This window comes from Sapajus apella, unplaced genomic scaffold, assembly GCF_009761245.1.
Source record: "Sapajus apella isolate SASKATOON/1434 unplaced genomic scaffold, GSC_monkey_1.0 scaffold49, whole genome shotgun sequence".
NCBI lineage: Eukaryota > Metazoa > Chordata > Mammalia > Primates > Cebidae > Sapajus > Sapajus apella.
The window spans coordinates 5,162,078-5,187,520 of NW_022436989.1; the positions used below are offsets into that span (position 1 = coordinate 5,162,078).

The following is a 25,443-nucleotide window of genomic DNA, read 5'->3' on the forward strand; positions in this document are numbered from 1 at the left end:
ACCTAACAATTTTAGCAGCTAAAGACGCTGCACTGCGTGTGCAGTGCCCCTGAAACATCAACAAAACAAGATCTGTTCGCCCCAAAAGGCAGCGGAAATGTCCAAAGAGCTTTCCTAAGAGAACAAACTCGCCAGGTCTGTTCTAGCTGTGAAGTCTCACTGCTTCTTCTGCCTCCAGCCTCCCAAAATAAGAATGCCCTGAGAACCTGACCACAGCTGAAATACTGCCCATGTGATACCAGTCTCATAGTTTCAATTCTTCAGTTTACAGTACATTAATACAGTCTTTAAATTACGTATTAGCAAGTAGAATCCTGAGGTCTCAAATTGCTGAGTAAATGGTCCATGTGACCTAACAGTCCAATGCTTTTGCTAGTATGAAGTTAGAGTGATTTTTTTAATGCCGCACATGAGGTCCAAAATAGTGACAGTACAGATTTCTCATGTGCTCCACACCTGGGACCACATAGAACTCTCAGTTTAAGTCATTAAGAAATGAAAGATTTTCCATCTCCTGAGGTTTCTGGGAATTCTGATGGGTGGATACATCCTCCTTTCACTTCCAACCCCCAATAGCAGGGCAGCCTCCTCCGAAAAGGCATTTGTCAAGAGGCACCAAAGTCTGGCCTGCTGAGCCTGGACCCCCTGCGGGGGGCTGAGGAAGAGGACACAGAAGAGGACAGGCATTAATTATCAGATTAGGCAGAGAGTAGAGTTCAGGCAGACACAGAGGCAGACAGAACCCACGGGCGTAATAAGTTGAAAGTTCCGAGTCAAGTCTTAGAGTTCAAAGAACATTAAATGAAGAATACGTAATACTGGGGGAGAAAAGGGAAGCGGTACCCGCCCGAGGGCCAATTGCCTCTCCAGCAGCGGCAAGCCTGTTCCTAGGCTCTCAGGACCATTTGTTCCATTACACAATCTCCTGAAGCCATTTAGAGAGAGCTCCAACAGCTGCCTGTACCAACACGACACATGGCTTCCCATCCCGACTCTTCGCTAATCCAGACGCTCCAACCATCTTTCCTTAAGATGCCATATGGTTGGCAGAAGCCTGTAGATCTAGCAGCACATCTGCTTGTACGTTTCTTCTTCCCTCCATCCCCCCAACAAAAGAGGGATAGAAGGCAGACCGAGGGGAGAGCATGCTTACATGCCTCTGCCTATACAGATATTTCTTCTTAAGCACTCCAACAACAACTAAAAAACTGCAAAAGAGATGACCAGGAATTATTCAGGGCTCAATCATTTTTAACTAGAGAACACAATTTTTTTTTTTTTTTGCTTGTTGATGCTATAAAAGAAGATCACAAAAACAAAGGGTGGACAGTCTCCTTCCTCCCAAGGATGGTGGCTTTAAAATCACTTCAGAGCTTTCTCCCTCTGGGAATCCTTGTGATGTTTTCTTGCCACAGGAGGGGGACAGCACCCTTGCCTGAATCTATTTCTTTTCTTTTCGGTCAAGGAAGACAGACAAGCTGAGAAACTAGCAGATACCCAGAGCCTGCTTTGTTAGCAAGCACAGCACGGCTGTATGCTAATGAGTCGGCACCGACACAGGGCTTTTTTGGTATGATGAGCAAAGATTGTTGACACCGTCGAAATCCTGGCTCTCCTGGCCTGTGAGTGCACGGGCTGCCTCCTTGGAATCCAGCCCCCAGTGAGACAGGCTGCAAAAAAAAAAAAAAAAAAAAAAAATCTACTCTCCTAATGACTGAAATCTGGCCATTTATAACTTAGAGCAGTTGGGAAAAGTGGGGGCAGTAGAAAAATATTCCATCAGGCCAGTGATCAAAAACACACAGGTGAAAAGTACAGTTTTCTCCTGAGCTAGAAGTGAAACCTGGCGAGCACATGTGAGTGATGAAGTCCAGGATGCTGGCGTTAGGGGTGGAAACCCAAAAGGTGGAGTGGGGGGGTGGTTCTGAGGGCCCAGCCCTGTCGGGGGCAGCTGCGGCACTTGATCCACATCTGGGCAGAAGGCACTGCACACCCGGGCCAGCCTCCTGGGTGGCATCATCTCAGGCACAGGTGACTGATCTCCCTGCAAATCTGTTTAGACCTCGTGTTGGTTAACCAGACATGGTTTTTCACGTGTGTGGAAATAGGATCCGGCGAAAAAGCAAAGCAAATATTCTACTGTTGCTAGACATTTTTTTCGTGTGTAACAAAGAAGGGTGGAAAGGGAAGTGACATGTTTTGAGTATGGTGCACGTTATCTGAAATACCCCTTTCCTTGCCCGGAAACTCTGAGAGATGGCCATTATTATTCCCATTTAATAGATGAGGAGACTGAGGCTTAGAAGATTAAAAACACACACACACACACACTTTGGCAAAGCCCTGTAGCTAGGAAGGGCCCATACTGAAAAGCCCATGCCTCTCTCCCTACAATACGCTAGGTTCCAGATGCACACAGGCACGCGTCGGCAGATACATTACCTCATGAATATGCCCAGGGTCCAATATGCCAATCTGAGCAGATCACTGTTAGCTGGTGAGCAATAAGCTAGTTATCATTAGCATGCAGGCAGGGGCATCAAATTGTAAATTCAGTTTACTTGTAATCCACAATATGAATGAAAATTCATGTAACTGAAATGTAAAAACATGAGGAGTGACTGAAAAGGCATTGAAAATTATAATAAAAATCAGAATTTATCCATTCAAAAAAGTATGCCCTTCAAATTATTCACCTTGAGGACAGACAGCATGTGTATTTCAACCACACGGTCATTGCCTAGGACTCTGCTGACATGTTCTTTTATTTGGAACTGCCTTCATAGCCAAGGGCTTAGTGGCACAAATATCTTCTGTAGGTAGCTACATAATAAATTTGTGAGTGAGTATATATTAAGTATGTTTCATCAAAATCATACATTTTAACAAAAAAAAGCATACAGTGGATGCTATACTACTCACAATGACACATCAACCTAAACTAGATAATACGAGACCAGTTCAACCATTAATAAAGTCAACAAACTATTATCAGCAATTCTCAAGGTTATCATCATTGATATGTGGTTGTGTAGAAGGATGAATTTGCATTTAAAATAAAACAGATCTGGGTTGAAATCTGAGCATGATCCTAAGCAAATCCTTGTAAGCCTGTTTCTTCACTGGCTATATGAAATACTACTGCGTCCCTCACAGGACTGTTGTGAGAATTAGAGCACGCACAGTGACTGGCACTGAGTGGATCCTCGGTAAATAAACACACAATCATTATTATTTTCAGAGTGCTTTTCACATACATTATCTCAGTAAACTCTGAAGCCCAGCCCTGTTTTGTAGGAAGTATTCCTTCAATCTAATGAGTGAGGCGATTGAGATTCAATAATAAAAATAACAAAAGCAATAAACAATATGTATTGAGCCCTTTCTATGTGCAGTTACTGTGTTAAATGCTTTTTCAGCCATTTTATTTTTATTAATTTTTTTTAGAGACAGGGTCTCCCTCTGTCATGCAGGCTGGAGTGCACTGGTGTGAATACAGCTCACTGTAGCCTCAAACTCCTGGGCTCAAGTGATCTCCCATCTTGGTCTCCCAAAGCACTGGGTTTACAGGTGTGAGCCATTGCATCTGGCCCCATTTTAAAATCTTAACATAAGGCTGGCACAGTGGCTCATACCTGTAAACCCAACACTGTGGGAGGCTGAGGTAGATGGATCATCTGAGGTCAGCAGTTCAAGACCAGCCTGACCCATATGGTGAAACCCTGTTTCTACTAAAAATACAAAAATTAGCCAGGCGTGGTGATGTGCACCTGTAGTCCCAGCTACTTGTGAGGCTGAGGCAGGAGAATTGCTTGAACCTGGGAGGCGGAGGTTGCAATGAGCCAAGACTGCACCACTGTACTCCAGCCTGGGTGACAGAGCAAGCTGTCTCAAAAAAAAAAAAAAAAAAAAAATCGTAACATCAACCCTTTGAAGAAGGTATTGATAATATTATATGATCCTCATTTTATGGACAGAGTAACTGAGGCTAAGAGATGCTACAGTATCTTGCCTAAGTTCACACGGGTAGTAAGTGGTAAAGGTGGAACACGATCCCAGGTCTGTCTTCTAAACCCATTATCACAGCAATGGCCGTAAAATCCTGTGCCTTTTGGTCCATACAACACTGTCCTTGGGTGAAACTCACCTAAAGCTAGTGGGCATTGACAAGGAAGTTTTGTGGCACAAAAATCCTTGTCCTTACCACATTGCTGCGTAAACTCTATAGAGTCCACAGTTCAGTCATCCTATGTGTATGTTGACACACAGTCATACACGTGTGTGAACGCTGGGTGCTCCCTACAGCATAGTTAAAAACGAAGGCAGTGTTCTTTGTAAGATGGCAGGACATGACATATGCATGTCAATACTTCACACACAAATAGACACCAACAAAGCTGTCATTATATATGTGGAATCTGATTTAACATCATTAAAATTGTCAAAAGTTTCTTATCAAGAGAACAGTCTTTCAGTAAAAATGAACTATCCATAGAAGGCTCCCAAATCAAAATTATTTGCAAGGGATGCTAGAACATTTGGAGGTTGCTGATCAGATGCTGACATGAAGAAATGTAAATGGGTGGAACTGAAATCTGGATTTGTGGTGCACATATGTGCTCAGCCAGACAACTCTCTCTGGATACAGCCTCTGGGCTTCCCTTGTGAACTCTCGTTTCTGCTGGGAGAGACAAGGATGCTGTCACCTCAGGGGGGTCTCTCTCCCATTCCGCTCACTCCCTCACTGTGTCTCCTATCTGATTGAAGCTGGACTGATTGCCATAAGCCAGGTGTCTCTCACTGGTTCTCACCTCTGGTACCGCAGCTTCCACACTCCTGATTCCATTGCTGACTTCAATCCAGTTCAAAGTGGAACAGGGAACAGGATTTAAAATAGACAAACAGGCCGGGCACGGTGGCTCAGGCCTGTAATCCCAGCACTTTGGGAGTCTGAGGTGGATGGATCACCTGAGGTCGGGAGATTGAGACCAGCCTGCCCAACATGGAGAAACCCTGTTTCTACTAAAATTACAAAAAATTAGCTGGGCGTGGTGGCGTGTGCCTGTAATCCCAGCTACCAGGGAGGCTGAGGCAGGAGAATCACTTGAACCCGGGAGGTAGAGGTTGCAGTCAGCTGAGATTGCGCCACTGCACTCCAGCCTGGGCAATAAGAGTGAAACTTCGTCTCAAAAAATAAAATAAAATAAAATAGACAAACAATTGAAAGCCTTTGCTATCTCTCCAACACTTCCAGAGTCATAAATCTTGGATCACATATCAGTCAATGGTCAACAGCAGCGTCCAAGAGGGTCTGGGCACAAAAGGTTGTGAATGGAGATATGTTACTTGGAAGTCAGTGTGGTTTAGGCACACAGTGCCCCGCAGGTTTCCAACTTTAAGGGACTAAATCAGGAAGGCATCTGGAAAGGATTCTGGAATGTAGCATTAGGAAGTGGCACTCCTGTCCCTCAAGAGTGGAGACCTGCATATTGACTGTTCCACTGAAAGTGAGACTAAATTCCCCAGTGACAGACACCATCAATTATTTGCCTTTCGTTAACTTAATAGGCTGGAATAGTCCTGGATTTTACCGCAAAAACAAAGTTTTTATTCTGACTTTGCTAACAGTATAGGCGGAATGAACTTTCCCTGTCGTCCGGACCAGAGTGCCTTTCCCCAGTCAGCTTGTCCACTCCGAATGGGAGCTGTGTAACATCTCCTCCCCTGGCATAATAGACTCTGATTTCCTATTACTGGCTGTTTCCTACATGGGTACTTTAAACAACTCCCCTGCCTAACGTTTGTTGAGTACTTACTATGTGCCCGCACTGTCGCTAACATTTCTATGTAGTAACTCATTCAATCCTTGAAAGAAGCCTGTGACACGGGTAACACAACTGTTATAATTTTACAGATGAAGAAGTTTAGGCCCACGTTAAGTAGCTTGCCCCAGAATCGCACAGGACAGAAATAGTAGAGACAGGATCTGAACTTAAACTGCCTGCGTTCAGAATACACACTTTTAACTACTCTTCTCTCCAATGAATCTCAGAGACATTAAGTAGGAAAGGGTATGAGGCCCAGCCTGCCAGCCATGGGAATCTGTGACATTCATCCTCTCTGGGCCTGAATTTCTTCAAAGTAAAATTTAATGTTAACAATACTTCCTCCTATGTTTCAAGGTTGTTAAAAGATCACCTATATCAAATAAATCAAATATTGATAGGTATCAAATGCCAGTTCTCACCATCTTCATCAGAGCCTCATAAACTGCTGTCCTTTGGGTGTTAACTGGGGCCCCAAAAATGAAAAACCAAAGTCCTTGGCTTTGCCAGTTAAATACGGGAGCAAAGACTTGCTCATACTGCATTGGTATTTCAATGCTTTTACCAAAATGGTCTCAGATCAACTGAATAAGTAATGAAGTTAGCCAGCCCCACTAAGATAGACAGTGACAGTCTGACCTAGAATAGGGTCTGGAAAAACCAGTGGCACCTTCTCTGCAGAAAGCCCTGAGGTCATGCTAGTCATCTGCCCATGGTACATCAGGATATTGAAAATAATACCAGACAACAGACTGGACACAGCGAACATGATGAAAAGGCAGATGAGATTGTACACAAAAAAGAAATGCTGCCTTTCTGTTAGAGAGAGAAAAAAAATTGTTAATACAGATGAACAGCTGTTTGGGAAGAAAACATTATTTCCCAAACCCAGACAAAGCTCTATTTATTACATTTCAGAGACATTTAAATTATAGTGTCTGAAAAACGATCCTAACATGGGTATCTGTGACACCTAAATTATCTGAAAATCTGAAAGGTTAAGCCGAAACAGAGGCTGTGTGAAGGACTGACATAGAGAAAGTTCTTTTTTCTGAAAGGATGAGGTGAATAAATCCTTTGCATGGCATAAGTGGATGAGTGCTAAGTTTCAGGACTGAACTTTCTGAATCTCCAACAGAATAGTACATCCCCAATTTATTCCAAAATTCTAAATGCAAAATTCACTACTTCCATTGGCCTGGTGATATTCCTGTGTTCACACTGATTCTCCTGGCCCTCCACTGCCTCTAGCTCCAGGCTGGTCTCAGGTGCTCCACAGAAGGCCTGGTCATGCCTCTGTGCCCACAGTGCCAGGCCAGGGCTGTCATGGGAGGTGTTGGGCATGGCAGCCACTGAGGTAGGCCTGGGTGTGAATTGTTCTGACCAGTCCTGACCCTCCCTAAAGAGACCATGACTCACCCATGCCTTTTCCTTGGACCAGCATGCACCCAGCCATCTCTAGGCATTTCTAGAGAGTAAACTGTCACACTTTAGTAAAAAATCCTGGCTAAGGAGAAAGAAAACTGTATTTGGTAGGCCCTAGGAAAAGTGAAACAATGATCAGATGATCACACTGGGAGTCACTGCTGCAGCCCAGGGCAGACGTAATGCTGTGTGTCTGTCCAGTCAATTCAATTAAAACGCAGACTTTACAATGCAAAGACAACATAGAGAAGAATCCTCAAGTCTATAATCACCTGCGACATGTACTGATGCTTTCAATCTAGGTTTCCTCACAATGGGGCGACCAGGACTTGAATGCCAGTGGTCACCCAGCAGGAGTCTGGCTCACCCTAAGCAAGCATGCTTGCCTGCCTGCCTTTTTCCTTCATCACCTCCTTGTTTATTGCTCTGCCTTACCTCCTACACACCTCACAGGGTGTTGTACAGCTTAGTTAGTTTTCGAAGGCTTGCGATTTTTCTGATGAAAGGTGTTATGGTGTTATGTAAATACACAGTATTATTTTGTCTTTATTCCAGCAATACTGGTTTGAAATAGTTCAGTGTGTGTAAATATGTGTAATAATGTGTATTAATTTTTTTTTTTAGCAATTCCTTGGCATCCCAGTTAACGAAATGGCAGCAACCATACCTGCCTGATGAAATATTAAGTATGGTCTCAGAAAACTATTAATTGGTCTTTGTTCCTTTCAAATCAAATGCTAGCTATATTAGTCTGCTAGGCACTTGTAATCATCTGCTTGAATACTATATAGGATTACTAAGTTGTGACCTCCCATGAATAAAACAGAGGTATACGCAAAGGTTAAGGTTTGTAACATAGCAACTAGCCCATCCCCGAGGATGGGAACAAGTGTATAAGCTCCCCCAAAACAATTCGTGAACTGGAAAACCTAAGCGTACGATGTTCGGAAAGAGCACCACCAATGCCACCAGGTGCTCCAAACTGTGATTTTCAGAAATAAATATCACTTTTAGGACCAGGTGTCAAACAGAGCCATGTTAATTTTGACAGCCACTTTTGTTCCCCGCTAGGAACACCACTTCATCATACCATGTTAATTTTGGGGTCCAGAGGACCTGAGCACAGCAACCCAACATTCTACATAGGCCTCCGAATGAAGGGTTATTTTCAACCTTCTCTCTAGCCAATGACACTGACCTTGCTGACTCTCATGGGAACACTGACAGTTCACATCTACCCCTTGGATGGGTATTTCCAAGAGATTTCATTATTTAAACGTTCTAAGTGGGCATGTGCCCTATCAGCAGAATGATGTCACTACTCTCCCTATCAGAGATGCTGGAGGACCACCCATGCCAACAGAGGCAAAGGCACAGGCTCTAGACTTATCATAAAGTCCAGAGCTCACATTCAAGTGCATCAGGGAGCTAACATTTGGGTGCAGGAGGCAGACAGTCACAGTGTACTGTGGTCAGAGCCATGTGTGGAGCACAGAAGGGGGAACAGGTCAGCATGAGGAGACCGGGAAGGGCTCTGTAGAGTGACGACAAACTCCCCATGAAGATGGGGAGAAGATGTCAGTGGACTGCTAAAAAACCTCAAGAAACTAATCACACGGTGGAGTTAATAAGTAACATTGCCATAGATAACATTTTTGTCACATATATTATTTTTTCCCTCTCAAGATAAAAATCTGCCTTTGGACCCATGATGTGAATGGATTGTGCTGTACTAGGCATTATAGGAAGCAACTTCTGTCAGGCTGGTTTGGGGCTGGAGAGCCACAGGCGCAGTCCTGCTGGCTGGCTGGGCAGTCAGGAGGTCCAGCAAGGCACAGAACCATGTGCTGACACTGGGGATGACGGGACTGTCAGCCAGAAGTCACGTGCTTCTTCTCATTTTGGGTCTTAAGTCTAGAATGGTTTTCTAAAGTGCGCAATCCAAAAAAACATTAGAAGAGAAAGGCCTTATTCTCCTCTGCGTACGCTGCATCTCCTGAGGCATCAACGTCGTCACTCCACAGGGCCCCTCCTGGTCTCATGCTGACCTGTTCCTTCTTCTGTGCTCCACACATGGCTCTGACCACAGTGCACGGTGACTGTCTGCCTCCTGCACTCAAATGTTAGCTTTCTGAGAGTCAGGACGGAATCCTGCTGGCACCCACAGCACCTAGCAGAGTGTCCAGCACACGCGGGTGTTGAATGAAAGAATGCATTTTTAAGAACAGCATCGGTGGACCTGACTGGGTTTGGAAAGCACCTATTGGCCTGAGATCAGATGTCCTTACAGGGTAAGGGTAAAGATTTATTTATCTTTTTAAATAGATGGCTTTCAAAGAATCACTGACAAAACCATTTCCACCTTTGGTTGAAGTAGAGAGTTGGTTGCATGTGTGGCAGTCATCTACTTTTTTTGCCTTCCAAGGAGACTAGGCTTTTTTTTTTTTTTTTGCCAAAAGAAAACTAGATGAGAGAAGGAAAACACCTTGGTGCAGAAAAGGCCTTGGGGACTTTCTAGGTAAACGATTTCGCTGGCAGCTGCTGAGGACCCAACAGCACTATGATTTTGCTAAAGCTGTTTAAATGCAATGCGCACATGGATGCTCGCTTCTTCTAGCTGTACAAAAGGTAGGAATTTTAAGGTAATGTAAAAAAATACAACATGAATTTATTCTACTCTTCATGCATTCGTTTTTGCTCAACAAATATTTTCTGAACACCTACAATGTCTTCTCTACTGGGTACTGGGATACAGGGGAGAACAAGACAGCCAAGATTTCACTCCAAGGAGGATGTGTAGTTGTTAGCAAGATCACATTTGTGAGAAGGATGTGTGCATGACAGTGTTAGGAGGGACACCTCCCTGGTCACTATCCTTACCTTCACAGCCACCAGCCCCTTACCTAAAAAGGTACTGCTTTCCGCCATGTCTTTATATGCATGAGATGACTTTTGCTGTCATCTGTTTATTGAGGGTTATTTTTAGAGGCAGGGGTGATAGGAATGAGAGCTTGCCACTTCACAGGTTCCTCCTCTTCTAGTTCACGCATCCCAGCTCGTGCAGTTGGGTGAGCCAGGTGACTGAGTTCTGGAAAGTCAGGAAGGACAGAAAGCAGTGGGCTCACTCCTCGGTCTGGCCCCAAAACCTTTCCTGCAACTCCCTTCATTCCCTCTTTGCTACACTGATGCTGGGTTGAGAAGTGGTGCAGAGAGGTTAAGGTAAAGAAATCTTAAAAACCAACAGGATAAGATCCATGTTTCACTTACCTGAAGTCCAAGTACCTCTTATGAGCTCTGACCACAGTGGCTACCAAAATATATTAGGTATTGGCTCTTCTTCTCAAAGAGGTCATGATCCATTTTGGCCTCGCAAAGACCTTTGCACATGGGAAGAGGCAGTGAATATGTGTGAGAGGGCTGTGGGCCGGTGGACGTGAATCTTAGAATCTAGAAGAGGACTTCATTCGAGAACACATCTCCCTTGACTGTAAGGCATTATATAGTATTGATTTTTTGAAATGTACCATGGTACATTTAGATGCACCAATAGTCCAGAAATAAGGAATGGGATGAAAATGAAACAGACTGCCTCAGTTGGTAACAAAGGTTCCAATGAAATAAACTTCAGGACTCAGCAGGATGGTCATGTAGCTCAACTCTGGCTGGCTGTGCCAAAAAAGAGAAGACATCTCTCATCAGTGCACGTTTTTTGAAGACGTAGAAAATGGACTTCTGAGACCTCTGGAAGACTCTGAAAGTCATGCCACAGACACAGTTACAAGGAACTGATAACTCCTCAAAACCATGCTGCAGGATTAAAGCAAAGACTTCAGATGCCACTCTCCCAACACAGAATTCACGGGGACCTCAAGGTCAGTGACACCTTTCAGAGCACAGACTGGAATAGTTGGAGTGACCCAATGTACTTTCCCTTTGATCAACCTTATATTTGACTGCATTTTAGTAAATTATCCATGTAGTTGTATTTTGACAGCTCTCTTTACAGCAGTAAAACAAAATGTGTGCATCGCAAATGGCAAAGATTCAAATTTCAGCTATGTTTATCCAAAATAGCACTGAACTGCTTCTGTACTTATGCTATACTGCCTACAGCTTTACGGAAGGGAAGACAGATGGGATGAATTTAGCAGGGAAACAGCTGTGGCTCGAAGAAGAGACCAGCAAAAGTTTTGCTATCAGGCTTCATTATGTATCAAGGTACCAGTAAAATGTGTGTCCGTAAGGCAGCCAAAAAAGTGTTTTTCATTTGACTAGTGATAATTACCTTTTCTCAACAGCTGACAATGTTCTAAGTAGCATTAAACAGGTATAATAATTAAGCAGTAAGATACAAGTGTCAGTGCCTTGCTGGGAACTGTGGGTTTCTTCAGATGTGCCGGGAGGCACAGGCTAAGAGGCCACGGACCTCCACCAGCTGAGAAAGGGAACCAGCCTAACACACTGCTGTCAGGAGTGCCACAGACGGGAAAAAGGAGAAAGAGCTACACAGGGAGGAGGGAAGCTGGGACTTACTGGTGTGACCACGACATTACTGAAACAGAGTTAAGTCAATGCCCATCTCCAGAATTTCCATCTCTTTCTAATAATAAACATGCCTCAGTCACACTTCGCTCTAGTCAGCTAGGGTGGCTCTACCTAGAGCTTGTGAAAATGGAAAATTGGGCTTTTTGTCCCCTGAATCATCTTTATCCATGTTAAAATCTCCAATCAGATGTTCTCCAAGACGGACTTGCTTCAACTTTCTGCGAACAGGAAATGTCCAGTTTTGACATGGCTGGCATGGTGATAGCCACGTTTGAGTTGAGTGGATTGGGAGTGACCGTTCCCTGCCAGCACCAGTTCCATTCCTGCAGATGGCCTCAGGGAAAGCTGACAAACACGCCACCGGAATCCTCTCGTAGATCCTCCAGAGAAAGCAGTGCTGGCTACACACACTATGTGTTTAAAATAAGAAATCAACCATTTTGTGAAAAAAAGGTGCCTCTTTGCCTCAGGAGAGGCTTCTGTATTGGGTGACCAAAGAATAATTCAATGCATGAGCATTACTAACACCTGATGAATTGTTCTAATAAATAGATTCTTTACAAATCTAATGTATGTCATGCTGGTGAATAACATCATGTTCCACTCAGATCAATAACATTAATATTGCCATGGTAACAGAAGGAAGAAAAGCAGAGAAAGCCTTAAAAAAGAACAAACAAAATAAGACCTATATGCAATAATCCCTTGAGTGACAGTGACATTTGGTAGTACAAATTTTCCTAAACAGCTTGGAATTACCACATCACCATTTATTACCATTGAGTGGTAATTTTAAAAAAAGCATTAGCATACTCAAAAGTGCAAACTGATTAGAAGCTTACTAGATTCTTGAGGCCTAGGCAAGAGGAATACTTGAGGCCAGGAGTTCAAGACCAGCCTTGGGCAACGTGGTGAGCCCTCATTACTAGAAAAAATAAAAACAGCTGAGTGTGTTAATATGCCTGTAGCCCCAGCTACTCAAGAGGCTGAAGTGGGAAGATCACTTCAGCTCAGGAGTTAAGGCTGCAATGAGCTATGATTGTGCCACTGCACTCCAGCCTGGGCAACTGAGTAAGACCCTGCCTCTTAAAAAACAAAATCTTACTCGCTTTCTAAATATTTTAGTATCGCCTTCTATTACCACTCTTTCAAAAGGTTGTGTTTTCTTTCATTTTATGTACAATTATTTCTACCCACCCATTCCCCAAGCCTTTCTGAAGTACTCCTCCAGTCTTCAGTGACTAGTTTCTGGCAACACGTGCTGAACCTCTGGCCTCCTCCATCTTACTGAATCTTGAAAGCCTCATGTTCGCCACTGATTTCCCAGGTTCAACAGGACCAGCTTCTCTTTAGAGGCAGAAAGATATGATGGTATTTTAGCGAGAGCACAAGCTCAGTGTCAGGCAAACCTATTTAAATCCTAGCTTCCCCTCTTATGGACTGTGCAACTATGCCCACATTTCCTTCCTCCAAGCCTCCACTTCCTCAATCATAATTTGAATAAGCCTTGAAAGACTATTGCAAAGCACCTACAGTAACGTCCCAGTGAACTGTCAGTAACTGGGGATTACTTTTTTCATCATGGGAGGGAAAGGCTTCACTGAATGTCCTTGCTGCCACTCTTTTGAATTATTGCTCTTCTTCTTTTTCTTCTCACTCTCCCTAATCTGCCTCAAATTTAAGGTAACATACACATGTTTGAAACTGGTGATATTTTACTATCTCCACCACATTTTTCTCCATCTATCAGAACATAAGAATTTCCCACATAGAGGATATTCATGCAACAGCTTCAGGCACGTATCTTGGGACTCAATTCAGAAACTGATCAGATGTCCCTTGTAGGAAAACAGTGGTAGTTTAGTGGCAGGAATGCCGTTCAGAAAGCACCAAGAAAGGGAATATAAAACAATGCTATATCTCACTGGAATCACAGGAAGAGCTTCCACAAATTTTCACTATTATGGGAGCTAAACTATTGCTACGATTCTTCACGTCAGCATCCCTTCTTCACAGATTTGACAGCAACATGACCCAAGTTTAAGTTTGGCATCTGTCACTTAGCAACTGTGTGACCTTCATCCAGTTAGAAAACCTCACTGTGCCTCAGTTTCCTCATTGGTAAAATGGGGATATTGCTAGTACTCACTTTATATGCTTGTTATGAAAATTCAGTGGGTGGCTGGTACATAGCAAGCACTCCCTAAAGTTAGGGGCTATAACAGTGATAAGAATTACAATGATTATTATATATTTATTATATCTTACATAATTATATATTACACAACAATTGATATTGCAAGAGGTGTCAGGAAATTTTTATATGGTGGCAAGAAGTTTAACTCAACATTCAGTGCTGTCAAACTGTGGAAATTAGGGAATTAAGGAAACGGCCAGGAACCAAGAATCCTTGAAGCACAAAATGAGAGCAGGGCCAGGGTCCCAGGCCCGGGAGGCAAAAGGGATGATTGTGTTTCTTACAGCAAAAACCTTAAGATTGTGTGTGCTGAACAGTCAGGTGTCTTCATGAGAACACTCCAAAAATTAATAACTCACTCTGACCCACAAGAAAGTCAAGACGGGATAGAACTGTATCTTGTATCTCCTGAGCCTTCATTTGGGATGGGTCCTGAAGGTTCCTGCAGGATCTCTATCCATACCAGGACACCTGACAATTATATTCCTGACAGAGAGTGATGCCTTGCATATTACAGCTAAATTTTAAAATTTGTTTAGAAAAGAGAAGAAAACACATATTAACCGACTAGCAGCAATGCCGTCTCACAGTGTAAGTCAATAAAATCCCTGTCTCCTGGTTTCCTCATATTGTAAATGGTAATAACCACCCTTGATAACCACTTAACAGAGGGATTGGAGGGTGCCAACTAAAATTCACAAAGCACACTAGAGGTTGCAATTATGTAAACATGGACATGATCTCTCTCTTAAGAATCCATTTTGAGCGACTTAAATCAATGTCTTAAGGACAAAAGCTTTATAAAATGCATGAAAAATTGGACTTAGATACTATACTTTGAAATCAACCATCAGCATTACAAATGTCATGTACGCACAGACTGTTACCAGCAGAGAAGTTCAGAAGTAAATACACTGCGTTTGAAAAACTAATTCTCAATGCATGATGCCAGTCAATAATGGGAAGCCACTGCAAATATGGAAACTGATGGGCCAGGCAAAGCAAATAGACTTTTACTTGAAAGGTGAATTCTTTCTGTATATTATCTACAGGGCTCCTATAAGTCATTTAACATATTCAGTTCTGATCAATCAGTTTAAACAGAAAGAATGATGCTTTGGATCTAAAACCAATTATTAAACAATGTGGACATTTACATGAATTATTTTTGGTTTTGTGATAATTTCATTGTCGATATGACACTGGGAGCGAAACTTCTTTTATGGCTTTAGGATCAACAGAAGAGACACATGCTATTCTGAATATGAATATTTATAAGATTTTTCCATAAAGAAAACATATGAAATAATCAATAAATTAAGTTTTTACAAAATAACTTGACCAAAAGAGAATGGCAGAGCTGCCGATCACTCACAGAGCATCAAGGTTTCTAGCATGCATGAGAAATACCTACAGTTCTTCCACCCATTTTCCTTTTTGGAAGTTTATCACTGTATATTCTGTGACAATCTGCTCCCCTAGAATTTGGAATTTGAATAAAACAGATTTGGTTGCTTTTTCCTCAGATGAATGCACAAAGGCCCTTAAAAAACAAATGTTCTTTAAAAGTGTGATGCCTGTATTTAACATTTATTAAAGATATAGCATCTACCAAAAGATTTTCAAGCTGAACCCTAGGTCTTCTGTCCCAATTCTACAACAGAAAGTTAAATATGATCAGAATGCAAGGTCCAGCAAAAGCACAATAAGAGCGAAGAGATAAAGATGGAAGACTGGACCCAAATAAAATAAAAACCAACCCCTTACCCCTCTACCAAAACCAAGTAAATTACTCTCCCTCTACCCGCTTTTTAAATGTTGGGAATGACCCACTTTAACCTAGGCATATTGGTATAAAAATAAAAGTGAAAAGATTAGCTTTATGTATTTACATGAAAATAAAATAGGCACAGCTAACAGCTTACTCTAATTTCTCTTATTGTGTTTTTCTCTAAGCAGAGTCTCCCATACGTGTTCACTACTACATTCAGAGGCATGCATTTTTTAAAAATACTATTAACTCTGTCACTACATCTCCAAATTTGTCATCTGACTGTATTTGTGCAGCTTCGTACACGAATCCCTAGAAGTGTCCCACGTCATTTAGCTTTTGATAACCTTAACAGCCCAGTGACCTTTGGTCATCTGCATGACCCAAACCAGCCACAGAATTAATAAGCGAATTTCCCTAGCAGCCAGGGCGGGATCAAGGATGAGAGCAGAGCCCGATAACTCTTCTCAGACTTAATTATGTCAGGCTTTCCTGTTCAGTAAACCAAAACAGGGAGCGAAAACTGAGGGGCAAGGCTTTCCACCAAAAGAAATTCTGCCTGCTCCTGGTTCATTCAATAAGTAAGGAGTTGGAAGATCCAGAAAACTAGGATGGTGGGGACTAAACTGACTGGGTCCATGCTCTGAGCTCCCACAGCCCCCAGCACAGCGTCAGCCCACGCCAGCAGTCCGCACTCCTGCAACATGCATCCCTTCAGTCTAGACGCCATTCAGACCTGCTTGCTTGTTTCCTTTTAGAGGCCACAACAATATTTGGCCAAATGAGAAGTCGCTAATTTCTTGAGTAACATTATCAAATGTTCTTTGCACTTGAAATGTGGCACACACAGAGGGTTCTAATAAACTGAATCACATTTATATGCATTACAAGGGATACTTACTACAAAGAATTATGTTGCTAAGTGAAGAACGACTACTTCATTAATCCATTTTGTAAATCTGGATTTAATATGTTGGGTTTGCTTTAAGCGAGATACTAACAACAGCTTGGCTATCAAGCTGAATTTGGAGTAAGACATTTTGAATTAGGGTCATTTATTAAATTTCAGAGCCTCTGGTCTCAGCATGATCAAGTGTGATCAAGATAGATAGAAGTAGCTGGGTGCGATGGCTCACGCCTGTAATCCCTGCACTTTGGGAGGCCAAGGCAGGTGGATCACTTGAGGTCAGGAGTTCGAGACCAGCCTGGCCAACACAGTGAAACCCCACCTCTATTAAAAATCTAAAAATTATCCAGGCATGATGGCTGACATCTGTAATCACAGCTACTCAGGAGGCTGAGGCAGGAGAATTGCTTGAACCCAGGAGGCGGAGGTTGCAGTGAGCTGAGATCGCGCCAATGCATTCTAGCCTGGATGACGGTGAGAACCCGTCTCAAAAAATAAAAATAAAAATAAAAATAGATGGAAGTAAAGCAATTAATGTTTAGCAACTGGCCTACGTTTTCATGTTAGGGCAAAATAAAACTTCAAAATTCCCTAGGAATTTTTTTGTTAAAGCTTTTGAAAGTTTTCATTTCTTCATTCTGAAATAGATTCCCCTCTTTCAAAATTATGCTTTTCTTTTAAAATGTGCTGTAGATTTTCCTTGTCTTATGAACTCTGGCATTTTTAATCTAAGTAGTGTGTATGATTTTAAAATTAATATTGATTTTGGTTATTGAAAACAAATGAACAGTTATAAAATTACGTGATGGTGGATTCTATTCATTTTATCAAGCAGATTATGTCCACCATATCTCGGGAGATTTTTCTGATTACTCCAGACGCCTAGCACAGTGGATAGCATGTGTGTTATGTCAACTGAAATCCTGCCCCGGTAAATGGCCCACTCTTCCAAAGTGCTGTGCTGTTTCCTAAGCAAGATAACAGGGAAAAGTAGAAGACAGCACAGGTTATAGAAAGAGCGTGCTGCAGATATCCCACTTGTGGAGTAACTGAACTTCTCCAACTCTCGTTTTGCTCCTCTGGAGAACACAAGGATTATTATTAACAAGAACATGTGAGATGACATATACGTAGCTGGAGCCAAATTCACATTAGCCAGTCAAAAACTGCACCCTCTTCCCTGACTCACACTCGTTCCAACATGCCCAAATGGGTACAATGTAGACTGCGGGGCACTGGGGCAACGGGGTGAGGAAAGGAGAAATGCATTCAGAGTAGATGCATCACCTCCCACAGCTCCAAGGGAACCAAACGTGAGCGAACCGGGCCTCTCTGCCCGGCTGACTGAGTGTGAGTCCCGGGAACAGGAAACTCTGATTTTAGTCCCATGGAAATCAGTTCCCAGATGCTCTGCTTGGCCTCTGTGTCTCAGTATCACAGTTTCAAAGGAAGACAATACTAATAATTCATCTTGCACAGTGTATATGAAAAGAAGTATCTATTTCATGTTTTAAAGGTCACTGAATATATAACAGCTAGATAGTTAAAGCAAAATACCATATTCATCAGTGAAATAGAAAAGTTTAGCAGCATTCATCTGTTCTCATTTTAAATTTACCACAGTATGTAAATTAGAGGATTTAAAAAAGCATCAGGCAAAAATCTGAGCTAGGTGCGAATGAAAAGCACAATCAGAAGCAAATTTGTGACTGCTTGAAGTGTAAGAGTTTGCCAAATGGGATGGTACTTAGATTTTACTACTAATCTGAGTTTATGTAAAGCCAATAGAGAGATCCCAATTATTGTTATATACCCAGAGTAGGAATTTGCTGCTAAACTGCTGGAGAATATCGGTCTCAGGTTGGCTTTTGTAAACATCTTATTTTATGTGCTGAAATTATCACAGGAATACCACACACAAAGCTGAACTTTAAACACTCAGTCCCAGCATTATATATATAGTCTGAAGAAAATAAACCAAATAAAATTTGGATTGGTGGCTGAATTACCTGATTTTAAAAATATTTTGCTGTAGTCGAGAGAATCTCTTGAGCCAGGAACGGCAGTTATTCTACCAACTTAACATTTCAAAATACGATTAATGGCAAAATGAGATAACCTGATCATTCTTAACAGGATTTTCTTACATCCAGAACATTCACACTATATCAGAAATGTACAGAGGCGGGTTTGTGATTCACACTCTTGGAGAGCTCAGTGGGCCAATATGTTACATTGAGACATCAGCCTACTATTTAAACAACACCCTGTCTGGTTTCTATGGAACAAACTACCTTCAAAAACAAAATGAACCATATTAAATAAAGCCAAGGGAAAGTCAAACTTGGGAGTGCTGCCATGGCCTGTAATCCGAGTCAGGAGTCCTGGACATTTACGTTGCACTGACCCTGCCGGGCTGGGCCGCAGGCCCACCAAGAATGTCATTTAGAGTCAGAAGGGGCTCCAACAACTGCAGTGCACAGCCTGTGGGACAGGGAGACAGACACCTGAGAGCCAATCGAAACCTGCTCCAAATTTTGCGATCCCCAGTCTGAATTCCCAGAGTCCTTTTGATGACTTCCTGCACCCTTAAATAACATAATGAGATCTAATCAACTCTGGAAAAGGAGAGTCATAGATAAATGTATTTCCTGCCTCATAACGTCTAGTCATTCAGAACGCTACACTTTGTGAGTGCCTGTTATGTTCCAGGCGCTGTTCTAAGGCAGCAGGAAATCAGTGATGAAGACGGACAAAGTCCTTGCCTCATGGTGCTCAGTCTCGAGAAGGAAACCAACAGGGTGAGAACAGTCACTCAGCTCTTCAACGTTCTGAGAGGCTGCTAAGGATCAGACCTAGACCCTCGCTCAGCACAACAGAAGCCCTTGCAGAATAATTGGATCTGCTTCTCTGAAAAGAAATGAGTAAACATTAAGTTTTACATACATTTTCTGAAGGTTCACAGCCCATCTACGCATTTCAGTGTAAGAATCTCATCGCAGGCTGGCCACGGGGGTTCACACCTGTAATCCAGCACTTTGGGAGGATGAGGCAGGAGGATCACTTGAGCCTAGGAGTTCAAAACCAACCTGCGCAACACAGTGGGACCCCATTTCCTAAAAAAAAAAAAGCCAGGTATGATAGTGCACACTTACAGCTGCAGCTACTCAAAAAGCTGAGGGGGAGGATCCCTTGAGGCCAGGAGTTCGAGGCTGCAGTAAGCTGTGACGGCACCACTGCTCTTTAGCTTGGGTAGCAGAGCCAGATACTATCTCAAAAAAAAAAAAAAAAAAAAACCCTCATTGCAGAGAGAAAGAAAAAAGAGGTTTATAGCAGTAATGAACCAAAGAAACAGAGGAGGGAGGAGGAAGGGTCTGAGAGCCAGGGGGAAAACTTGATTTAAAAAAAAAAAAAAGGATCATCTCAGGGGCAGGGAGAAGTCAAAAAGGCACACTGGAGAAAGGGACAGAGGACTCCAACCCTGTTTGCAAGGGTTTGCTAGGGGAGGTTTCCTAGAAAACAAAAGCCCTTGACTGAGCCTGTTTTTTACTGTTTGCATTTCCTTTTACACAATTAACACATGATTAGTGCAGAAAACAGAAATGGTCGGAAAGTGCAGTGGAAGAAGGCACACCAGTAATCCCAGAGAGCGCTAATATATTCCTTTCTGGTGTGTGGCCTATCGTCTGTGTGTGTGTGCACATGGACACGCATGAGCACGCAAGCACAGGTATAACGAGGTGTGTGTGTGTGTGTGTGTGTGTGAGAGACAGAGTTTTCACTTTTGTCCCCCAGGCTGGAGTGCAGTGATGCATTCAGTGCTCACCACAATCTCCACCTCCTGGGTTCAAGAAATTCTCCAGCCTCAGCCTCCCAAGTAGCTAAGATTATAAGTGTGTGCTACCACGCCCAGCTAATTTTGTATTTCTAGTAGAGACAGGGTTTCACCATGTTGGCCAGGCTGGTCTTGAACTCCTGACCTCAGGTGATCCGCCCACCTTGGCCTCCCAAAGTGCTGGGATTACAGGTGTGAACCACTGCGCCTGGCCTGATGGAAGGGTTTTTTAACTGTGGGTCATGGCCCTTTAGTGGGTCACAAAATTAATTTAGCAGGCCACAATCAACTTTTTATTTTATTTTATTTTTTGAGACAAGGTCTGGCTCTAATGCCCAGGCTGGAGTACAGTGGTGTGATCTCAGCCCAGGGCAACCTCTGCCTCCTAGGCTCAAACAATCCTCCTACCTCAGCCTCCTGAGTAGTTGGGATTACAGGCACACACCACCACACCTGGCTGATTTTTGTATTTCTTTTTTTGTAGGGATGGGGTTTCACTGTGCTGTGCAGGCTGGTCTTGAACTTGTGAGCTCAAGAGAGCTGCCCATCGTGTGCTGGGATTCCAGGCGTGAGCCATCGGGCCTGGCCTACACTTTCCTTTAGTACATATATGTAAGTGTCTGTCTGTATGTGCGTATAATACGTGCTTACTCAAGATGCAGGCTACTCTGAATATGTACGTTTAAGGCAAGTGTTGTGGCAGAACTGGATGGTTCTGCCTAATAGAAGAGGGGAAGGAATTTTGGGCTCCTAGGAATATGAGAAGGCAAAGAATTAGAAAGTTATAGGGGAAAGGAAAGCAAGAGATAGGGGGAAAAAAGTTCGAAGGTGGGACTGCAGCCCGGAAAGGCCTGCGGAAGGGGGGACTAAGTATTAATGGAGATTGTTATGTTGTTTCTAAGGGAGGTATGGTGTGGATGTTTTCCATCTTCTTATAATATCTTCAGTAAAATCCATGCTGATCAGCAGTATATTCGTGCCTATGAAGTCTTTTGGGAAACTCAAAGAGATGCTGAGTTCTATGTACAAACTGACATGGGGCAAAATTTGAATCTACATGTGTGAGATACAAGCTAGAGCATGAAGAAGATGTGACATTTGGGGTCCATATCCATCTATGTGTCTATCTATATACCTTCTGTGTGTGCAAAAGATGAAATAATATATACTACTTTTTTTTTCTTTTTTTTGAGACAGAATCTCATTCTGTTGCCCAGGCTGTTAGCACAGCAGTGTGATCTCGGCTCACTGCCACCTCTGCCTCCCGGGTTCAAGTGATTCTCCTGCCTCAGCCTCCTGAGTAGCTGGAATTACAGGCGCCCACCACTACGCCCAGTTAATTTTTTGTATTTTTAGTAGAGAAGGGGTTTCACCATGTTGGCCAGGCTGGTCTCGAACTCCTGACCTCGTGATTCGCCCACCTCAGCCTCCCAAAGTGCTGGGATTACAGGTGTGAGCCACCTTGCCTGTCCGAAATATACTACTTTTATCCTATCTCCCCTTAGGGGATATATTTTGAACATTTTGTTATATCAATAAACATTTTTTTCAACAAGTGATTTTAGCAGCATTTTAGGATTTCATTGTAGGAAATTTATATAACCTGTTTTTGTTTGTTTGTTTTCTTTTGAGATGGAGTCTTGTTCTGTCACCCAGACTAGGAGTACAGTGGTGCGATCCTGGCTTAATGCAACCTCCACCTCTCGGATTCAAGCAATTCTCCTGCCCCAGCCTCTTGAGTAGCTGGGATTATAGGTGTGTGCCACCACGCCCAGCTAATATTTATATTTTTAGTAGAGGTGGAGTTTCACCATGTTGGCCAAGCTGGTCTTGAACTCCTGACCTCAGGTGATCCTCCTGCCTCAGCCTACCAAAGTGCTGGGATTACAGACATGAGCCACCATGCCCAGCCTATATAACCTGTTTATGTAACTACTCTCCTGATAGTGGATGTTATGATTAATATTTTGTTTATTTTCATGTTATTCTCTTAACTACTCCTTCTGGAGTCATAATTAGCAGGACTGACCAAAGAGAAGCAGTGTTCACTTCTTAAATTATATGTTATTATCTAATTAGGTGTCTCTCCTATAAAGTAGGACTCTTTTACCTAGCACCAAGGACAGCACTCACTGTATCATAAGCTTATTGCATAATGAACTGAACAGATTAAAAATACCATCTCAGTGCAGGGAGAAGGGATCAGCTCTGCTGGGTGGCCAAGGAGGGCTATCTATGGGTAGTGAGGAGTCAGAGGCAGAACAGTGAATTGATAGGATGAAATCCCTCTCCTGATTTCACTTACTGTGAAAACTATAAACCTTGTTGAACAGTCACAGACATAGGGGACGTATAAACTTAAGAATAAAAATGTAGGCTGGGTGTGGTGACTCATGCCTGTGGTCACAGCTACTCAGGAGGCTGAGGCAGAAGGATCCCTAGAGCCCAGGTGTTCAAGGCTGCAGTGAGCTATGTTTGCACCACTGCACTCCAGCCTGGGCTACAGAATGAGACTCTGTTTCTTAAAAAATAAAAAATAAAATAAATAATAAGTAAAAATGTAGAATTGCTGCAGGAAAATTAAAACCAAATGAAGACATGACCAACAAATGCCACTTTGAAACTTTTGGCTTGCTGCAGTTTCATTCCCAGGGATACAAAGAATGTCACTAGGAATTAGATCAAAGAAACAGGTACTCACAGTACTAGTTAGGAAAAAGCCCTCGATTCCTCCCTTTTTCTCACCTCTCATGGCCTATCACCTGTAAGCCAACTTTGCCTTTTCAGTATTTCTCCAGTCCATTCCATCCCTTCCCCTTCCTCCCTATTTTAGGTAGCCATCATTTCCTACCTAGTTTCCCTATCTGGTTCCCTAACATCCATCCTTCATGCTGCCCCACAGTGAGCCATTACAGATGTGAGTCTACTCCTACACCCTTCAATACCTGCAGTCTTCCTCTGTGCCTGGCATGCATCCTTGTACATCCTCTAAAGTAAAGTTCTGGCACCTCTTCCTCCAGGCAGCTCCCCAACACCTCCCAGGCTGGGTTTGTGCCTCTCTTCAGTGATCCCATGCTGTCCCATGCATCTCTCTACTAAAACAGTGGCTTGCAAGGCTAGAATACATGCTTTCCCACCAGAAAAGAATGCCTGGAAGTCAGTGATTGATTTATTTTCCACACCTCCAAGGTCTGCAGAATTCCTATCATGTAACAGGTATTCAATCACTTTTGTATTTTTCCTTGGTTTTCTGTTTTATATGAACCAAACTATACGGTACCTTAAAGGAGTGGTAAAACAGCTAATAAAGCCAGGTGAATTCAAACCCTAAAGGTGTGATGGAAAGAACTGAGGACACACATGGAATCAGCCTATATATTAATCCTAACCAGTACCTAAAAGCTTTTTTTTTGAGACGGGGTCTTGCTCTGTCACCCAGGCTGGAGTGCAGTGGCTCAATCTCAGCTCACTGCAACCTTCACCTCCTGGGTTCAAGTGATTCTCCTGCCTCAGCCTCCTGAGTAGCTGGGACTATAGGTGTGCAACACCACGCCCGGCTAATTTTTACATTTTTAGTAGAGATGGGGTTTCACCATATTGGCCAGGCTGGTCTCGAACTCCTGAACTCGTGACCCGCCAGCCTTAGCCTCCCAAAGTGCTGAGATTATAGGTGTGAGCCACCGCGCCCGGCTACAACTTTTAAATTAAAACAATATCAGTTCTTAGAGAATTACTCATTAATTCAATACAGTTTCACATACTGAGACTTCAGTGATTGATAACACATGGTTCACACTGAAGACCCCACAATCTAATGAGGAGAGAGGGACATTCACGAATGGCGTGAATACAGTGCTCTAAGTGGTAGAAAACGGAGACATTTACCACAGAAACAAGAAGGAGTGACGAACTGCCTAGAATTAGGGGGTGTTGGCCTCTAGAGATGGCTCATGTTTTTAACCCTGCCCCTACCCAACCTCAAAAATCCCACCCTGAGAGTAGTTCCTGCGAGGAATTTGGCAATCAGATCCAAACACATTTTCAAGCTCTTCCATGGAGCCATTTATTGAAGTGGAGGAGACAGGATCCCAAGATGTGAATGTGGACCCAGGGGAAAAGGGCCAAGAGACCGCCCGAATTGCCACATTTGCAGTCACTTAGGCCTTGCTGCTCTAGGCAAAAAGCCAAAAGGAGTCCAGGACTCCACGATCCAGCCAGGCCTCACGGGAGATAACCCTGCTAGTGAACACAGTGGCATAATTCAAGATGAGAAATATGAAATGCAACACTAACACTATGTGTTAAGGGCCATGTGGAAAAACTGGAGCACTTCCAGACACTGGGCACAAAAATAATTATTTTAAAGTGGAAGCAGTACAGAAGTTAAGTATATTTGGTTTGAACAAGAAATGATGATCTGTTTCCAAGCACCCTCTTCCAAAGCTGTTCTGCCTGGCTACGTGAAAGAAGAAAAGTGTTTCCCAGTCTTGAGTCAATGCTGTGTTCTCTCCTTCATCTACGATACAGAAATCACTAGCAATATGTAAAAAGCCAAATTTAGCTGATTTTTTTAAAAACAAAACTGTCACAAATTTTGCAACTTAACAATTATTCTTTAATGTATCAGCCACTGGGGAAACCGAAAGCTTGGAAAATATATAATTCATTCCAAATGGCTATCATAAAATTTGTAAAGTCAGAGTCATTTATGTAACTGCTAACAACCTTAGCAAGTTGCTCCATTAAACATGACCTACAAACCTTGAAAAATAAGGCCCAACTAATAACACAATGAGTTGTTAAATAGCCTAACTAGAGCAAGGGAGCCATTCTAGTTATAATGAGACCAAAGCATAATTAATAGCATGATTAATATTTATTGAGTGTCCACTGGATGTGCATCATTATACAATAAAACTACAGATTTATATTACTTAA

At 42.8% G+C, this 25,443-nt stretch overlaps 1 protein-coding gene across 4 annotated transcripts in view; it reads right to left on the bottom strand.

Annotated features, from left to right (window-relative positions):
* Positions 1-25,443, bottom strand: part of SDCCAG8 (SHH signaling and ciliogenesis regulator SDCCAG8) — a 249,716-nt gene that overhangs the window by 31,119 nt on the left and 193,154 nt on the right. Inside the window, exon 17 of one of the 4 annotated variants that reach the window (XM_032242403.1) lies at positions 9,659-10,627. The exons of the other annotated variants lie outside the window; for them this stretch is intronic. Within the exon in view, the coding sequence (XP_032098294.1) occupies positions 10,600-10,627 (28 nt within the window). The 3' untranslated portion in view covers positions 9,659-10,599. Of the gene's footprint in view, positions 1-9,658; positions 10,628-25,443 lie in introns of those variants that run through there. 4 annotated transcript variants of the gene reach the window in all.